Source organism: Armigeres subalbatus, chromosome 3 (assembly GCF_024139115.2).
Source record: "Armigeres subalbatus isolate Guangzhou_Male chromosome 3, GZ_Asu_2, whole genome shotgun sequence".
NCBI classification, from domain to species: domain Eukaryota; kingdom Metazoa; phylum Arthropoda; class Insecta; order Diptera; family Culicidae; genus Armigeres; species Armigeres subalbatus.
Genome location: NC_085141.1, coordinates 352,151,033 through 352,169,744, shown reverse-complemented (window position 1 = coordinate 352,169,744; position 18,712 = coordinate 352,151,033). Strand labels below are relative to the sequence as shown.

The 18,712-nt window shown below is 36.2% G+C and overlaps 1 protein-coding gene across 1 annotated transcript in view; it reads right to left on the bottom strand.

Annotated features, from left to right (window-relative positions):
- LOC134226062 (protein O-mannosyltransferase 1) overlaps positions 1 to 18,712 on the bottom strand; it is a 34,819-nt gene continuing 16,107 nt past the window's right edge. The window contains exons 3-4 of the mRNA XM_062706581.1: positions 1,920 to 2,055; positions 1 to 1,860 (exon numbers count right to left, since the gene is read on the bottom strand). Of these exons, the coding sequence (XP_062562565.1) occupies positions 119 to 1,860; positions 1,920 to 2,055 (1,878 nt within the window). The 3' untranslated portion in view covers positions 1 to 118. The remainder of the gene's footprint in view (positions 1,861 to 1,919; positions 2,056 to 18,712) is intronic.

Genomic DNA, 18,712 nt, shown 5'->3' with positions numbered 1-18,712 from the left:
TTCGAGTTTTGATTAAATAGTGATTAAAATTATTGCATTTTTCATTAAACAGCTATTTTGGAAATATATTCAAAGAGTATTCTTTTTAAAATATTTTAACTAAAACAAAGTTTTTAACTTAAGGTCTATGAACAATTAAATCCCAGGTGTCCTTCAATCGCAATTTCAGCACGTCGTCTGCACTGAGTTCGGTGGTTCCATAGCTCAGTACGCTGAATTTGCTGAAGAAGTAGATCACTCCGGCAAGCCATGCGTACAAAACGGAACTGTAGATAAATGAAACTAAGCGATTCCTAATAAATTTCCTGATCATCAACTGAATATGTTCCAGCACGAAGCAAAGCAACAGAATCTTATACAGCAGAGCCGGCAAGTAGTTGTACAAAAACAACGTACGCTCCACGAAGTAATACGGCAAATAGTGAATTAAATATCCGGCGAGGAAAATTTCACCTCCGAAGCGGAACTTTTGCCACTCGTCTTCGCTCAGGTCGAAGAATTTCCTTCTGCGTCTAATCAAGTAGAACACCAATAATCCGACGTATGCGACGATCGAAAGTGTAGCCGAGTACCAGATGACCAGGTTTCCGAGCAGGTGTATCTGCGCATTCGATGTGCCATCCACCCAGTACGCGATCCCCTTGTCCATCAACGGCCAATCAAAAGGTTCCGACGAGTACATGTGACCTTCTATCTTCTCTGTGTGAAGTAACATCTTTAGCTGAAGTTCGCTAAATTTGTCCCAAAATGAAAGTATGGTTGGTTCCAGCGGTATCATTTCCGTTTTCAGTAGTTTCTCCAGTACGTCTTTCCTTTCGGCGTCCTGAGTGTAACGATGCTCTTCCACATTCCAAATTGTGTCAATGGTATACTGTCTCCGGTCGGCAGCGACTTCAAACTGGTTGAATCCCCAATCGGGCAGCTGTTCACCGGTGAACTTCAACGCTCCGTTAGTAGCTACGTGAATCAATCGCACCTGGGAGGTGATGGCGTTCCATTTGTTCTTGGAATCCTTGGAATTGATTATCTCAACCTTCCACAACAGGTTGGCCGGCATGGATATATTGTAGTCGATGTAGCAGGATACTTCCTGGCTGAGAGGAGTCATTGCTGAAGCCACATCATGGGAGTTTAACGCCCGACTCGTTACGCCATGCACCAACTGGATCACATCCCCATCTTGGATGTAGTCCGGTTCTTCGCCGACGACGATGTTCTCCTTTTCGGGGCGTTTCACAATCCACCAATTGTTCACGTCCTTGAACCCGTAGCATGTGACCTGCTGCTGATGACTGGAACCTCGACCGTCTTTGTATTTGATCGGGTACACGTGAGCGTGCGAGTGCATCCAGCAAACCCTTCCGTGGGTATGTTTTAGTGTGATCTGCGATCCATGTTGGATCCGAAGTGGTTGCCCTTTGGTAATGGAAGCCAGTCCGCCTTCCAGTGAAGCTTGGAAGGCGCTGGTCATGATGCTATCATGGGGACCTGCTTTGTACAGACTACCCAAGTGAACGTAAAAGCAGCCCAGATACAGCGCAATTGAAACTGAAATGAAGAGGACTGCTTTGGCGATGCTTTTCAATAACAGGTGCACGTTGGATTGCGATCGATCCGGCAGCTGCATCCAGACATGCCGACCAATGATGTAACATGCCAGTACGTAGCTGAAGAAGCCGATGTATTTGACACAAACTCCTGCGGTAAGGGATGTTGCGGCAAGGGCACCGAAAGACCACCAACGGACGGAAAATGGTTGACTGGTCAGGAACTTCAGTACGAACAGAAGGCCGACGGCGGAAAACAGCAACAGCATCGGTTCCATCAGAATGAAACGAGAGTGCGTGAGTAAGGCGTTGTCTGAAATGAAGAAAAGATGAGTAATGCAGCATATGGAAGAAATATATTGGATTACCGACCGAATACTATCAGCAGTCCACCGATGATGGAGATGGATTGGCTAAGCTTCAACTGTCGAAGGATGCTGTAGACGACAGGTGCCAACAGACTGCCACAAAGGGCTGGGACGAAGCGGAATGCGAAAATTGGAACGCTCTGTGAGAAATGAGAAGAGAAATACATTTTAGTGAATATTAGGTCAGTTGCAAATTTTGAAGTGCGAATTGGTGTTAAGTTTGTGTGGTAAATTTAACTTCAGTTTGGCATATTGATACTCTGCCAACATGCTTCATGAACCTGAAGGATTAAAATGGAACCCTTTGCACGATAGGCCACGCCGGGACAATTAGAAGGAAAAAAAATAGTCCACCCATATCATATTTGTATACCTCCCTTCAGACATGATTTTTTTCCAAGTTCTTTTATTTGGTAGGCTCAGGCATGTATACGGAGCCGAGGTTCTTTTTGATGCATAATCGACATTATCTTATCATTAAATTAGTAAGAGAGGAACAGACATGAAAATATCGGAGATAGTTGACAGAACACCTTCACAAAAATATTAGATTCCACTATACCACTCAATGGAGGGCTACTGACTGATACTTTTTCCAGCAGCTACAGCTCTCTATCAATTAAACGACAAGTATCTACAGTACAAGATCAGCTACATTTATTTGGCGCCTGCTTCTACCCTTCTCCCGTCTACAGCGAGCTTGCGTACACTAGTCTTCCTGAGCTTCTTGCTTCCAAAACAATTCTTGATCCAATTCATGTCCTTCCAATCGACGTTCGTACAACCAACTTATCAGCACATGCGCAAGTACAAGTGGTTCGACCCCGATGCTCTGCCTAATTTTTTTTATGTATCGCTTCGATCAAAATCAACTCTGGTCAACAGGCTGCAATCAATTTGTCCAATAGGAGATCGTCAGTTGCATTCTACCAAAAAATCCGCTTGAGGCCCTTTCAAAACATGTTAACAACAGCCACTACACCTGATGGTATAATTGCAATATTTCCATTATCAGGCACCAGGTGGTGTTGCTGCGTGATTGTATTAATGTAATGTTGCATATACACTAGTGACATCTGCTGTTCGATATCGTAAGCTTTCAATGTTCCTTCCACATACACGAGGTGGAGAACAGTCTTGAAGAAATTGAAAGTATACAGCTAGAATTTAGTATGGAAGTACAATGAAATCTCTTTTATTGTTTAGAACTGCAAAACAAGTCGTGGGTACAAAAAATCTAAAAATTATTTGTTGCTTTTTAACCTAGCTTTCATATTGATGCGATGCGTAGTTGATGAGAACGGATGATTTGTCCATACAAGGAAATTCATTTTACTTTAAATGTTGTGGCGCCATCTCGTTCAAACAGCACCTTTGTCTTTGCCCTATTCTCGGCTTCTGTCAAAATTGTATACCAACTTTAATCGCGTAATCTATTAACCTCATTATCGTTAAATTATCGAGTTAACTTACGTTAAATTATCGAACTCCGATAATAATTGAGTTGATTCATCTTTATCGCAGCAAGCGATTACGTTGAACACAATTAACTTAATTGGCGATAACGATAAATTAACGATTAACATCAAGATTAGGAAGCAATCTGTTCAAAATTAGGAAGAGCTGCAGCTCTTGGTAAAAGTATCAATTAGTAGCCTGCCATGGGTTGGAGGATACTGTAGTATTGTGTTTCCTTTGTGAGGGGGTTCCCGTATATCTAATAGGTTATGGGCCCAGTACGATTCTACTGCGCATCTTCCATTTTTTGTCACTAGGGTATTGAATGCAATCGCAGTAACTGTCTAAACCCATTGCATATTCATTATTCAAAACTATGCAAACAATCAAGCAGACTTCAACCACCAGCAACCCTTCTTCTATTCTAATATTTGCTTCTTGAAGTCGTTTTTTTTCGAAAGAATTGATTCAAATTAGAATTGAATTGAGTTCCAATTTGAAATCTGTATTATCTGTCCTTTCTAAAATATGAACTTGAGCCCTGAATATTGAATAAAATCGTTTTCAAATCAAAAATAAGTTTTCTAAGGAGACATGGAAAAATCCCGGGATCCCGGGATTTCCCGGGATATACGAGCAAGTTCATCCCGAATCCCGGGACAACGAAAATGACCGGGAAATGGAAACTCTAATTGTTGTACGTTGCTGAAGAACCCTTTGTGTGTTAGGGTGACCCCAAAAAATCAATATTTTGATAGTAACTTTTTTGTTTTAATTTTTTTCGAGGTGTTGTCTTCTAAAAAGTTTTAGAGCATATAAAAATGCACGTTTGGCTACATAACCGAGTGAATACATTGATAAATATTTTCAAATGCCTGTATTTTTGAATGGGGGAAAAGGGGGGATCCATTTCTCCCTGGGTTAAACAGAGGAAGGGCTAAGAATTGCTCTGCATATATTGAAACTGGGGAATTTGTGATTTTTTCATCATTTTAGGGCCCTTAGCCTCTTGCCCAGCAGCTACTATGCCTACTTCCTCGTGGTACGAGTAACCTTAGGGAATATCGGGTAATCAACCTCGATCGGAACTTTGGTCGTATACTAATAGGATAGATTTATTCACAAACAGATATTTTTGATTCAAATATATTTCTTTTTAAACCGAATTAAATTCCTGTTTGTTTTTTTGCCTGCCCTACACTGAGGAAAATGGACGTATGATTTTCAATCAAACGCCTTATGAAAATTTGCCACAAGGAATCGGTATGAATTTCAATATATTGCCTTATGAATGATGATTTTCATTTGAAAAAAAAGTAAAGTGCGGCAGACTGGGTTCGAACCATGGACGTCGGGATCGGGAGGCTGGTATGTAGACCACACGCCCATCGACGCTTGAATACTCGGGAAGGTAACTGCATATAAGAAGCACTGTTGGTTGAATAATCAGTCGAAGATTCATAAGGCGCCAGTTATGAATTTCGATAGTCCAGTTCGCTGAGTGTAGCTGGCAGCCCCCGCTTGCTCTTACACATGTAAACAAAAACATGGAAGCTGCAAGCAGAGTGGAAGCATATTTTTTCTGCTTCTAAATTGAAAATAGACAAAATCACCGTCTTCGACCATAGATTGTACACCCAATCAGAGATTGCAACATTTTATTGCAATCTCGCATTAGTTTCGTGTTCAGTTTGCCATAATTTTCAACATATGCACAGATTGTATTAAGTAAACGGCAGGCCCTTGCATTAGGTTTCCGGTCACGAGAAAATAAGAACTGATTATGTGTTAGTGTCTACATTGAATCTAATTTTACACTCCCTCATCGAGGGAGTGAAATGCGGTACACTTCGACAACCTCAGCAACCTTACAAAAAAATTCGGTCAACGACGGGTATTGAACCCGGACCCTCCACACTTAACACATCAAGACTGACGCGCTAACCATCTGGGCTATTTACCAGATGAGAAACGACGCGACCAAAGGTAATCATAATCCACGTTTCATACTTTGCGGATGTGACAAGTGGAAGGGTAACAGGGATAGCAATGAGTGATACGCGTGGAATAAGCACCATGCATATTTGTTTCCTTTTCCGTCATCAAGCTAAATGGAATCGGGAAGATTGTGTGGGTTAAAATTATATTGCTGTAAACGATTCATATACTTGTTATATGATGAGCGAACGAGATTCGTTTGGATGTATTAACCGAAACCAAATAAACCGACTTAATGCAATGAGCTGTATTAACAAGTATGACATTCTTTGATCGGTTTGAATGCGAGATTTGAAACAAAATGCCTAATACAAAGAATGTCACACAAAATTGTTTTGGGTGTACAGACTGAGCACTTAACACCTAGCATGACATTTGCAAAACACCCAGTAAACTAGTGGACAATTTTTCGTATCACGAAAAATATTCTCCTTACGGAGCCGGAATCGAACCCACACTCAATGGCACATGCTTCTAGACGACTGATGTCGCTAACCGCACGACTACGAAGCCCACAAAATAGGAAGTATGAACCATGAAACCCATGAAGTATGAACTGAGCGATTCCAAGCAACAGCATCAAAATTTAAGAAAATTTTTAATTCATGATTTTCTATTGAGTTGAAACTTTGCACAGTTTTTCAATTTCATCTAAATCGTCATTTTTCGATATCAAATCCATATTGAGTCACGACTAACTTTTCAAAAGGGTGTATGTGAAAATGGTTCAAAAATATTTAAAAAGCTGCACAGCAAAAACGGAATGTTCGATTGTTATGATTTTTTCAGCAAAGTTAGACAACTAAATGGTGATTCTTAAGAAAATGTGCACAGTAAAAAAAATTTTTTTGCCTTTAAAAATATCATTTTGTCACAAAACTCAAATATCTCAAAACCCTATCTTTTTCGAACGTAATTTTTTTAGGGAAAACGGTCCATTATATTAGCTATCTACCATAAAAATTTGGTGATGGTAAACTAATAAACAAAAAAGTTATGACATTTCAAACATTTCACAATTTTCACATATAGTAAACAAAAAAAAATTTCCTTGTATTTTTTTTCAAGAATCGCAGTTTGATGCTGATTTTATTGTTAAGGGCCTTGCGTGAGTTAAACAAGTTGTTTGTATGATATTCCATATTTATGTATTCATCGATATTATGTATATTATATGTATAAATATTATATGTATAAATAAATAAAAATGAATTAATATTATCCTAAGTATTAAATTAAATGTGGCAGTTACACAATGTTGTTATAGAAACTCTAAGAGTTTTGGGTTTGAATTTTGGTATGGGTTATGATATCATGAAAACAGTTTATTAATACTTATTTTTATTTATTTTTATTCAAATTTTTAAAATATCGAACACTTTTGAATTATTATCAGCACAGTTTGAGTATAGTTTTGCTTTAATTTTGTTTTCCGACAATGGAATGAAACAGTGAAATTTTTGGGTTCCTTGGATCGTTTTCGCGTTATTAAATTGCTCGCTGAGCTCTGAAGCCTTTATTTCGTACTCTTCAGTAGTAGTAAAACAAAATGATAATTTGGTTAAATCTTTTTCTTTTCTACGATTTGCCCAATCAAAAAGTTCTTTCGCAGTTTTAATTGGATGCTCACGTTCTTTGGCTAAACTTGCTCTTGTGGCCATGCGCTTTATTGTTCCTCCAATAGCATCACAAGGACCTTTGCCATGTGATGTAGCAAAAAATGCCATTCTGCATCAATTCCGTACATTGATTTAAATTGACATAGGCTCGAAAAATTCTTACGATTTTTGTACTGCGACGCTGCTCCATCAGACATGAAATATATCTTTTTGACTTCTTTATGCTTATCAACGCGTGAAAAGTTAATCATTTTTTCAATGAACAAGTTTACGGATACTGAATCGTGTCTTAAATCTTCGGAAATTATAATAAAACTTAAGTGTTCAATTTGCGTACTTCCATTAAAAAAAATAACGAATGGATGAATTGTAGCTTGTTGTACGTTCCAGTGATGGGACTGCACTTCATCTTGCAATACAAAGCTGGAATTTTTCGGAAAAAAACAAAAGACCAAAAAATCACCATTTTGTAATGTATTTTCGTATTTTTTAAAAAGCTGGATTGTTCTGTTTTAATGAAATCGTGAGGGATTAAACTTTCTAATTTCAAGCAAAAATATGACACAAACTCATCTACAGGTTTTACAATAGTTTCTATGTCACACCTATCCGTGGTCACCCATTGCTCAAATGATAACTGATCAATATATTTTCTTCAAACTCAGCGAATAAAGTATTTTCCAATGATGAAGAATCTGGACAATCCGAACAAGATCGTAGATAGCAATTTGATGTTGTATTTTCACACAAAAGACTACCAGTTAACATTTTAATATCCTTTGTTAAATTGATTCTTTTCAAACTATGTAAAATAAGATTAATATTCTCATGGGTTGTGCACACACACATTATGTGTTCCTGAATCAGAAAGAAGCTTACATTGCCTTGGCCGAAGGCTTGCAAATGAGGAAAAACCTATTTTAATATTATCGTGAATTTCCTTGAAGCGTGTGTACGCTTCTTTCAAAGTCGTCATCATTAATCGTTTTTGGATTGCTTGACGCTTTCCATCTTTTTGCCTTTCTCGTACAACAAAGTTGTACCTGAAAGGCTTTCATTTCACTCCCAAAACGTACTTTTTATAGAGCGCTTGTAGACCCATAGTATTATATACCATTCGATTCAGCTCGACAAACTGAGCAAATGTCTGTCTGTCCGTGTGTGTGTCCGTGTGTGTGTGTGTGCGTATGTGTGTGCACATTGAAACATTAGCCAATTTTTCTAGTACTAAACCTGAATCGATTTTGCTACAACAAGATTTGCATTCGATGGGGAATGTTTTCTTCTTGTTCGCTATTGAATTTCATAATGAATGGCACATCAAAAATAGTAAATATTCAAAGAGTTATGAGACATCATTATTCGTAACAAATAAGCTATCGATTTTCTAGGTTATGTTCTCCCAAGACACAATTTATTCGAAACCGGCACACTGACAGCATAAGAATACACAGCTTACACGGAAGAAAAAAAACTTCACAAAAGAAACATAGAAACCCATTAATGAGTTAAAAAGTACCTATTTTAAGATTTCATGTATACACTGAAAATTCTAGTTTATTTTTCAAAATGACCTAAGAAACATATTTTCATGAATGAATTTTAATATTGCGATCAACAGACCAATATGATAGCTTTTGATTGCGGTACACAAATTAATTCATGAAAAAAGGTGACATACGTTCTTTTAAAAGTTAAGCGTCATTTCTGCCATTTTCTTTCCCTATGGGCCGATGTGAGCAGTGAGAAGTGAAAAGTGAGACGTGAGAAGTGCGAAGTGAGGTGAAAAGTAAGTAAGAAATGAAAATGAAATGAAAAATCACCAGATGATCCGAAATGAAAACAAAAATGTTTTCAAAATTTAATCTGAACTATCCTTTGAAAAGAGCTGAAATTTTTTTTGCTAATATTTTCAAATGGATATAATGAAAAACGACGCATCCCACAAAAAAGAAGTGTTGTATGGGTGACCATATAAAATCAGTCAAAATTTCTAGTGAAAATATCGGAAACAATCAAATTGAGCCCTACACTGAAAAAAATCAGTTTAAAAATTTAAAGTCGATTTGCGAAAAATGCTCTTTTATTTAAATGAAATTTTGTCTCAAGAATGGTGATTATGTTCCTACCAACCGTCCATACATCAAGCTGGGGCACTCAATAAGGAAAAAAGTTTTTCTAACAAAAACTTTTCTTGTTTTAAATTATTTTCAGTGTATTTTCATCTGAAACTAAACCAATAAGTAAACCATCGTTATAGAACCCCAAGCAAATCTATTTTTTATGATACATTGTCTAATTTAGTCACTAAATATAGTTTGTTAAATTAAAGTAATATTAAAAAGGGGTTTATATCTTCAAAAAATATTATATGCCATTATTAGCTTCTTTAATTTGCGACCAGTTACGACCAAAACATTGTACTCTGCCTGACTGTACAGGAATACTTAATATGTAGTATATATGTATACATATGTTAAATCCACCTTAAAGACACTGAAAAATCAGATTCCGTCAAGAAAAAGTTTTTTAGAAAACTTTTTCCCTTAAAGTGCTGACTTGCGATGTATGGACGGTTGGTAGGAATATAATCACCTATCTTGTGACAAAATTTCTTCCAAATCAAAAGAGCGTTTTTTGCAAATTGACTTTTATTTTTTTAAATTGATTTTAGTGTAGGGTTCTATTGGAAGTTTTAAAAAGTTTTATTAGAAAGTTTGAATGATTTTGCGACAGTCACCCATACAACACTTTTTGTAAAATGCGTCGTTTTAAGATTATATCCATTTGAAAAAATCAGTAAAAACAAGTTTGACCCTTTTCAAAAGATAGTCTGCATCAGATTTGGAAAACCTAAGTATGCACTTTTCTTTTACAGCACCTTTTCAAAGTATTGACCAATAAATTGACAAAAAGTCAACTTAACAATAAGAACACTTACAAGTTCCCAAAAAGTCCTATTGTTGGCTTCATGCATTTCTATTACATTTCTCGCATAACTTTTCAAAAGGACCTAAGTAACATTTTTTCATGAATTCTCGCTTAACTTTTCAAAAGCACCTAAGTAACATTTTTCATGAATTAATTTGAATACTGCAATCAATAGTTTTCATGTCATTGCAGTACTCAAATTAATTCATTAAAAATATTATAAACCCACTGAAATTATGCGAATTATAATACAACAAAAACGCCATCTAGTAGAAAATCTAGATGGATTATTCCATTGCTGACAAACGTTCATTTCGAACCAAAAACCGCAAGTTGCTGGTTGATTTTTTGTCATATACTCTGTCTCGCTCAAACCAACAGCGAATAATCTAACGATTACTTTCACGAACACTTTATTTAAGGACCAGCCACTTTAACCGACCATGTCCATTCAGCAAGTATGGTGTTGAATATAATCTGTAGATTAAAAAAACAGTTTAATAAAGTAAAAAAACTCAACAAGTAACCGCACAATATTGAGTAAAAATAAATTAATTGTGTAGCATTTCCACATTCAATGAATAAATTTCGCACCGTGTATACTGACAGCATTAAAGTTTGTGTTGCTTCTTTCGTGCTTTATTGATGATGCTAACCTCTCAAGCAAAAGCTTTCCAAAGCTTCAAATGTGGAACACGAAAACTAACACACGCGCTATAGACGAATCAAGTAAAAATAAAGAAGAAGACACACGACGGTGTTAACTTTGACAGATCCTACAGCTCAGCATGGGAGATCATTTTAAAATGCTTATAATAAATTCTAGACTAATTGTAATTAAAATCTGATTGATGTACGGTACGGAAAAGTTCTGAATTACATATCTGGAAGCTTATCTCAATTTTTGATTTTTCCAAAAATGTATCTATCATACAGTTCGGAACTTTTTACGTATCATACATCAATCAGATTTTAATTACATTTATCTAGAATTTAATAAGCATTTTAAAATGATCTCCCTATGCTGAGCTGTAGGATCTGTCAAAGTTAACACCGTCGTGTGTCTTCTTCTTGTTTTTACTTGGATTCGTCTATAGAGATCGAATCCGATGACTTTATCCGCTCGCATCAACACAGTTGTAAAAATTTCATCGTTGGAAATAAAAATCGCATCTCGTGCGCTCGTTACGTTGCTGCCATTTTTTTCCTGCTTTGGAAGGAAAAGAGGCGTGTCATTGAGGCTAACTGCTTATTGGGTTGGAGTGGTTTGGGTGGAATGATGGTGTAGTTTGGGCATATGGGTGATTGAACATAACGTTCGTTTTCATACCCTCATTATTTCCATATTATGCGGCTTTCCATTGATATTTATGTGAATTGTGTTGTTAATTTTTACAAATGTGCTTGTACAATTATTACACAAGGTATGCAAAATCAATGTATGACATACAACTAGTTTTATTGAACTTTGATATTACATTGGTGAAAAAACACTACGTGGGAATCGGCCCTAAAACAATTGTAGACGCGCTGTCTGGACAGGTAATCCATATTGTATTTTATAATTTATTTTTTTAAACGTGCGGCTGCGCTAATTATGGTGCTATTTGCCACGATCGCATATTTGTAACATGTGCATTTTTCCTTTCTCGTACAACAAAGTTGTACCGAAAGGCTATATGATTGCTCCAAAAAACTTTTGATAGAAGGCGGAGACCCATAGTGTTATATACCGATCTACCCAGCTCGACAAACTGAGGTGACGTCTGTTTTTGTGTATGTATGTGTATGTACAAATTTTGTAGACACACGTTTTAGAACTTAGAATTATCCGATTTACTCGCAACAAGTTGCATTCGACGAGGAATTGTTTGCTATTGAAAATGGGCCCGATCATTGCTTTTCGGAATTATTGAAAGATCATTGTTTTTTCCCACAGGTCCCCCTTGGAAAAAAAATCAAAAAACAATTGTTTTTGAATGGTGGCAAGGCAAAAATATTAAAAATGATCGAAAAAATGTGATCTATTCACCCAAAGAGCTTTTTTGACCTTTTTAAAGTGATTTTTTCAATATATTTTATAATGCACGAGAAAGGCATAATCACTGCTAGGTGGATTAATCTGGGTTTTTTACTGATACATAATCTTTTTGACCAGGCATAGCTCGACTTACTTCATCATCTTCAAAATATTGAACTACTATTTCTTTTGTCTCATCTGTTAATGCAGTACTAGACCTAGTATTTTTGGTTGAAAGACAGTTATTCTTCAATTGTTTTGCCTCTTTTACTGTATTTCTATTGGTTTTGAACTCATCAATGGCATCCTGAATAGACCACGAACTTGGCAGCATCGACAAAATCAATAATTTTTCTTTCCTTGTCGTGGCTGCATTCGAGAACCTTTCCTTCATATTCATAATTACCTCATCGTAGTATGTATTTTCCACATCATCAGGTCCTAATTTGAAGAGGTTTCTTCGTACAGCTTCGTTTATTTCAAGGTATTTTTACTCCGGGTAATAAACGTAGTCCATCTTACTCCATTTAATCGGAGTCACTTTTATCCCAGCTATGCCCTCGTTAAAGCGTTCGATGTTGACCTTTTGGATACACTCATCTTCCGATTGATTTGTTGAAACAGATTTCGCTGATGGTACGGTGGCAAGGCTCTCAGCACTTAATACTTCTGGTAATTCCTCAGTTGTTGTCGATACATCTGGCAATTCCTCAGTTGCTGTCGTTTTCGAACTTCCTGCGCTCTGCTCAACCAATCAAACATTTTTTGTTTATTAGTTTACCATCACCAAATTTTTATGGTAGATAGCTAATATAATGGACCGTTTTCCCTAAAAAAATTACGTTCGAAAAAAGATAGGGTTTTGAGATATTTGAGTTTTTGTGACAAAAATGATATTTTTAAAGGCAAAAAAAAATTTTTTTTACTGTGCACATTTTCTTAATGATGATATACAGATTGCTCTTTTGTCAACGTTTAGACGGCAGGACGTGCAAATGCGTAAATTTGTATTCAATGTGGACTTTGGAGCATAACCAGTCGCTTTCAGTTTATCTATGGTGCTTTCGGTGAGATTTCGTAACTCTTTTGAACACTTTTTTCCATCAAACGGCCTACAACAGTTGAGAAAGCGGCTACTCATGTTGTTCGTAATATTTCAATAAACAAAATCACTTTTAAGTTTTTACTGACTAGTTTGGTGTCATTTGCTTGACTGAAGAAAAAATTACTATAAGATCTTTAACAACCTTAGTAGTAGTAATTTTTTGCTTTTTCGTGAGCATTGTCATGGTATGTACCTATCATGCATTTGTTGTTGTTGAAGATACCCGTTTCCTCCCGATCATAAAGTCTATTCTCTAAGAGGTATATTTTTTGCAGGTAAACTATAGACGTACACGTGTATATAAATCTTTGATTTTGCAGCTTTTGTCTTAAAAATAACATTTCTGATATGTTTCTATCAACGTTATTATCAACAGGTTTCAACACTATTAAAAGAATTTTTCGCCAGTCACGTGCAATGAAAATTATGACACTATCAATACTTTTGATCACAACACTGGATCGTGTCTAAGTTTCTTATAGATGCTATGAATAATTAAATCAAAATATCATGAAAACAACTTGTTTAAATCACGTCCCTTAACAATAAAATCTGCATCAAACTGCAATTCTCGAAATAACTTACACAGAAAAAAATTTTTTTACTAAATGTGAAAATTGTGAAATGTTTGAAATGTCATAACTTTTTGTTTATTAGTTTACCATCACCAAATTTTTATGGTAGATAGCTAATATAATGGACCGTTTTCCCTAAAAAATTACGTTCGAAAAAGATAGGGTTTTGAGATATTTGAGTTTTTGTGACAAAATGATATTTTTAAAGGCAAAAAAAATTTTTTACTGTGCACATTTTCTTAAGAATCACCATTTAGTTGTCTAACTTTGCTGAAAAAATCATAACAATCGAACATTCCGTTTTTGCTTTGCAGCTTTTTAAATATTTTTGAACCATTTTCACATACACCCTTTTGAAAAGTTAGTCGTGACTCAATATGAAGATTTGATATCGAAAAATGACGATTTAGATGAAATTGAAAAACTGTGCAGAGTTTCAAATATTTTCGAAATGGTCGCTCAGGATCGACTGACATGCCCCCGTGGAATGCCTCAACTGTGAAATTTTGAAATCAAATGCTCCCATGACTATTGGTAGAATTGATTGGAAAATATTATGAGCGATCGAACCAAAACTATAATATCTATGTTTACTTTCATCAATCTGCTAATTGAAACAACCTGAAACGCATATTTGACTCAAAACTAGTTTACCCTTGTTTCAAATGGAACCATATTTATGTTCAATTACAGTACAAACTGACATTATGTTTGAATAGGCGTCGAATATTTTTGTTTCTTCCGCAGATTTTTTCTGCGTGCCAAAAGTGCAAATCTGGGGTGGCATTGTGCATCTCGACTTGAAACGAGCAAACCATGCAAACTGTCATACGAAAGAGCTGTCGAAAGGAGATGCGCAATGAGGCCCCTGATCGACAGCGTCTGTTTCCATGGTACACCCAACCTGAGACGAGACCTGCAAAGAGGAAAAAATGTAACTTCAGCTGCTGCCAGCCAACTGCTGTCACGAACTGTCAGGTGCAACCAGCAGCTTTTTGAGTGAAAGTATTGGTATCCCAAATAAAATATTCCACATCATTTTTGTTTTACCAAGACTTTTTTACTTTAACGAGTATTCCAAACCTTCCGTTTAGCTTGTTAATAATCAGTAATAAACCTGTGTTTTGTTCCCGGTATAAAAATCCTTATGAAAATGAATTAACTATTTCGTGAATTGGATACACTTTTATTGTGCTCAGAAGGGTCCACCTGCGGCTTAGGTGAAACAGTCAAGTAAACAGTTGAAACTCGATGGTCAACTGTGATGAAAAGAAGAACAAGTGTCAAAACAAGAGAAAAGAAGCAGCGTCTTTGCAGGTCTCGTCTCAGCACCCAACCAGCGGATGGCAGATTTTAATACAGCATACGAACCTTACAGAAACTGTATAATAATTGGGCATATACAATTTCGGAAGGTTACAGAAATATACAATTCTGTAACCTTCCGAAATTGTATATGCCCAATTATTATACAGTTTCTGTAAGGTTCGTATGCTGTATGCTGCCCAGATTTTATACAATCATTGTCAGATTTGTTTTTTGGATGTAGGGGCAGCTGATCTTCGTTCGAGTGTCAGGGATTCTAAGCAAAACTCTGCACGCAGCGAAGCCTACCGCGATGAAAAGGGACTAGCAATTGGAAGCTCGGTTCGTGGAACTGCAAACCGCAACTCTCAACATTCGGAAGAAACGGATTCAACATCGTACCGCTGCAGGAGGTGTGTGAAAAGAGACGGAAGGGCCGATTTGTTGGAGGTCGTTCAGCCAAACAAACCATTAGGCCGAACCCCATGTGACCGCATGGACATTTGGGCCATTTGGCTGAACGGTATGTAGTCGGTAATATGGCGGTTTGGTCGAACAAAAGTGAATGTAACAAGTGTGAAGTGATGAATGAAAAACAAGAATTGACAAATGAAGAGTGAGATGTGGGATGCCTCACTTCTCATATGTCACTAGGAATAGTGAAAAGTGTGTAAAAATAGTGAAAAGTGAGGAGATAGAAGTTAGAAGCGATACGTCTGAAAAGTCCAATGACACTCCTTGTTTATAGTTTTTCAATTAGCATGCAAGTGCAATTAGCTCTATTCGTAATGCGCAATGAGGTGAGAAGTGAAGAGTAAGAAGAAAGAGAGTGAGAGATGTAGAGAGAGAGAGAGAAATGGAGAGAGAGATTTAGAGAGAGAGATATAGGAAGAGAGAGAAAGAGAGAGTGAGAGAGATACAAAGAAAGAAAAAGAGATGAGGAGAGGCAGAGATAGAGAGAAAGAGAGAAAGAGAGAAAGAGAGAGAAAATTCCAGAGTGAAATAATGAAGAGGAATCTCGAAGGAAACCCAAAAAATTCTTCCCAGACTATCGGAAGGGATTTCTTAAGAAATTACTAGAAGAATTTGTTTCAGAATATTTTGGAATAATAGGAATTCCTAAAGCAATAATAAGGAATTATTTTTAAATGAATTTATAAAGAAATTAAAAAAAAAAATCCTTTAAAGAAACTTTGGGAGGTTTTCCTAAAACGATTTCCGTAGGTATTCTTAAATGAGTTTCTGAAGAGGTTTCCGTTGGAATTTCAAACAAATTTCCAATGGAAAGCACAAAACAAACAAAAAAATCACAAGAATTACCGAAGGAATTTCTAAAAGAAGGAATTCTGAAAGGAATCTCTAGAAGCATTTCTGAGGGAATTTCTAAAGGAATTTTTTAAGCCATGTCGCATAATATTTCCGAAAATAATTTGTATTTTCCAAGGATTTCTTGAAGAAATCCAAGAAAAAATCTTTGATGATTTCTTGATTTCTGAAGTATTTCTCCTAAAACAATTTCCAAAAGGAATCCTAAAAGAATTTCCGTAGGTATTCCCGAAGGATTTTCCATAGGTATTTCTGAAGAATTTTCCAAAGGAATTCTTAGGGCAATTTCCAAAGGAATTTTTGAAAGAATTCGTAAAGGAAATCATTGTGAAATAAATTTGAAGAACTCTGCCAGTACTTTTTTAAGAAATCCCTTTGGAAACTTTAGAAATAAGTTCTAAAAAATCCTTCAAAATTTCCCTCAGGAATTCCTTTAAGACTTCCTCCAGAATTTCTTTCGAGAATTCTTTTAAGTATTACTTCGGCTATTCCTTCGGATTTATTTAGCAATCCTTACAGAAATTTCTTTACACCTTCGCAGTTTCTTTTGAAATTCCTTCGCGCATTCTTTCGAGAATCTTTTTAGAAAACATTTTGGAATTTCGTTTAAGGTGATTATACAACAAAGCCAGAAATCGGCCCTTTTTGAAACCACGTGCTTTTTGCTGGAGTTTTTCAAGAGCACGAGTTGAGAGATCCATAACGCGCATATGAAGTGAAACAATTGTTCCGTTCTTATTTTGTTTTTCCATTATTTTTCGGGTGAATTTTTTCAACAAAACTTCCGGAATAATTCTTGCAAAAAATCTTGGAAGGAATCTTACAGTGGAATTTTTGGAGAAATTTGCAAAGGCTTTTCGGGAGGTTTTACAAAAGAACCCCCTGGAGAAATATCCCAATGAACTACAGGGGGAATTTTATGAATTATTTCTGGAGGAGTTTCCTAAAGAATTTTTGGAGGATTTGCTGGAGAAATTTAAGAAGAAATACCTGGAGATATTTCCAAATGTATTTAAGGAAGAATTTCCGTAGAACAACCTGAATAGATTTGGATCAAGCAATTTCTAAACGAATTTCTGAAGGAATTTTTGAGGGATTTCCTCAGACGAATTTCCAATGGAATTTCTAAACAAAACCCAAATGGAATTTTCATATACATATTTAGATTTCTACAAAAAAAATTCCTGGAACATCTGGAGAAATTCTGCCAGGACTTTCTCTGGGAAGTCCTTCGAAAATTCGGACAGTAGTAAAACAAAACCCTGTTTTGAAATTGGAAAACTAAAAATATCGGGATTTCAGTAGATCCATCAGAGTTCCTTCGAAAATTCCTTCAGTAATCATTCAGGTGATATTTCATTAATTTATTCAAAAGTTCACTCTGGGATTAATCCGGTTAGTCACCCAGAACAATTTGTCTAAGAATTATTTTAGAAACCCCTCCGGAATTTCCTTCAGGAATTCCTTTAGCAATACTTTCAGAAATTCTTCCAGGTATTCCATCAGAAATTCCATACCATCGGCTTCCGTAATTCCGCTGGAATTTCTTTCAGGAATTTCCGAAATTCTTGAATTTCTCTGTGAAATCCTCCCAATTTCTTTGGAATTTCCTCCAGGGATTCTTTCGCTAAATTCTTAGGAAATTACTTTGAAGATAGATCCAGACATTTTTTGGAAATACATCAAGATATTTCTTCAAAAACTTCTTTAGAAAAACCTTTAAAAAATCCTTAAAGAATATGGAGTGAGTGCTAGTAATGGAGCCAGTGCGTATAATGGACCCCCTGAACAAAACCCCAAATTAAACGCTGAAATCGACTATTTTCTGCAAACTTCCGTCGGGTGGATTTACTTCATGTTACAGGACAGCAGTTCAATACATTTTGTTAAGAAAATTATTTTTCCACTAAAAGAATGTCTTCACTTGTCATAAGACGAGTTTGTACAATCCCATTGAATTCCACCACTTAATTGTATCTTGACAGATACGTATTTCGACCTCAAGAGTAAGGCCGTCTTCAGTGTCTCGTACTTGACACTGAAGTACGAGACACTGAAGACGGCCTTACTGTTGAGGTCGAAATACGTATCTGTCAAGATACAATTAAGTGGTTGAATTCATTGGGATTGTACAAACTCGTCTTATGACAAGTGAGTTCAATACATTTGTTTTAAACAAGGAAGTAGGAATTTAGTTATATTAACTAATTTGTAAATGTAAATAGGCCTAAGGGCTCATTACTAGCACACAAGAGGGGTTCATAATAGGCACAAGGAACACTTGGGAATGGAACATGTAAATCAAATAGGGGGGCCATAATACGTATATAAACAATCTCGACGATGCGTATTCTGGATCTGGGGGTGGCCATAACATGCATGCTTGCTACATCATTTTAAAATGCTTACTTTAGTAGTAGTAGTTTTATGTACGAAACATGATGCTGATACCTGTTGATT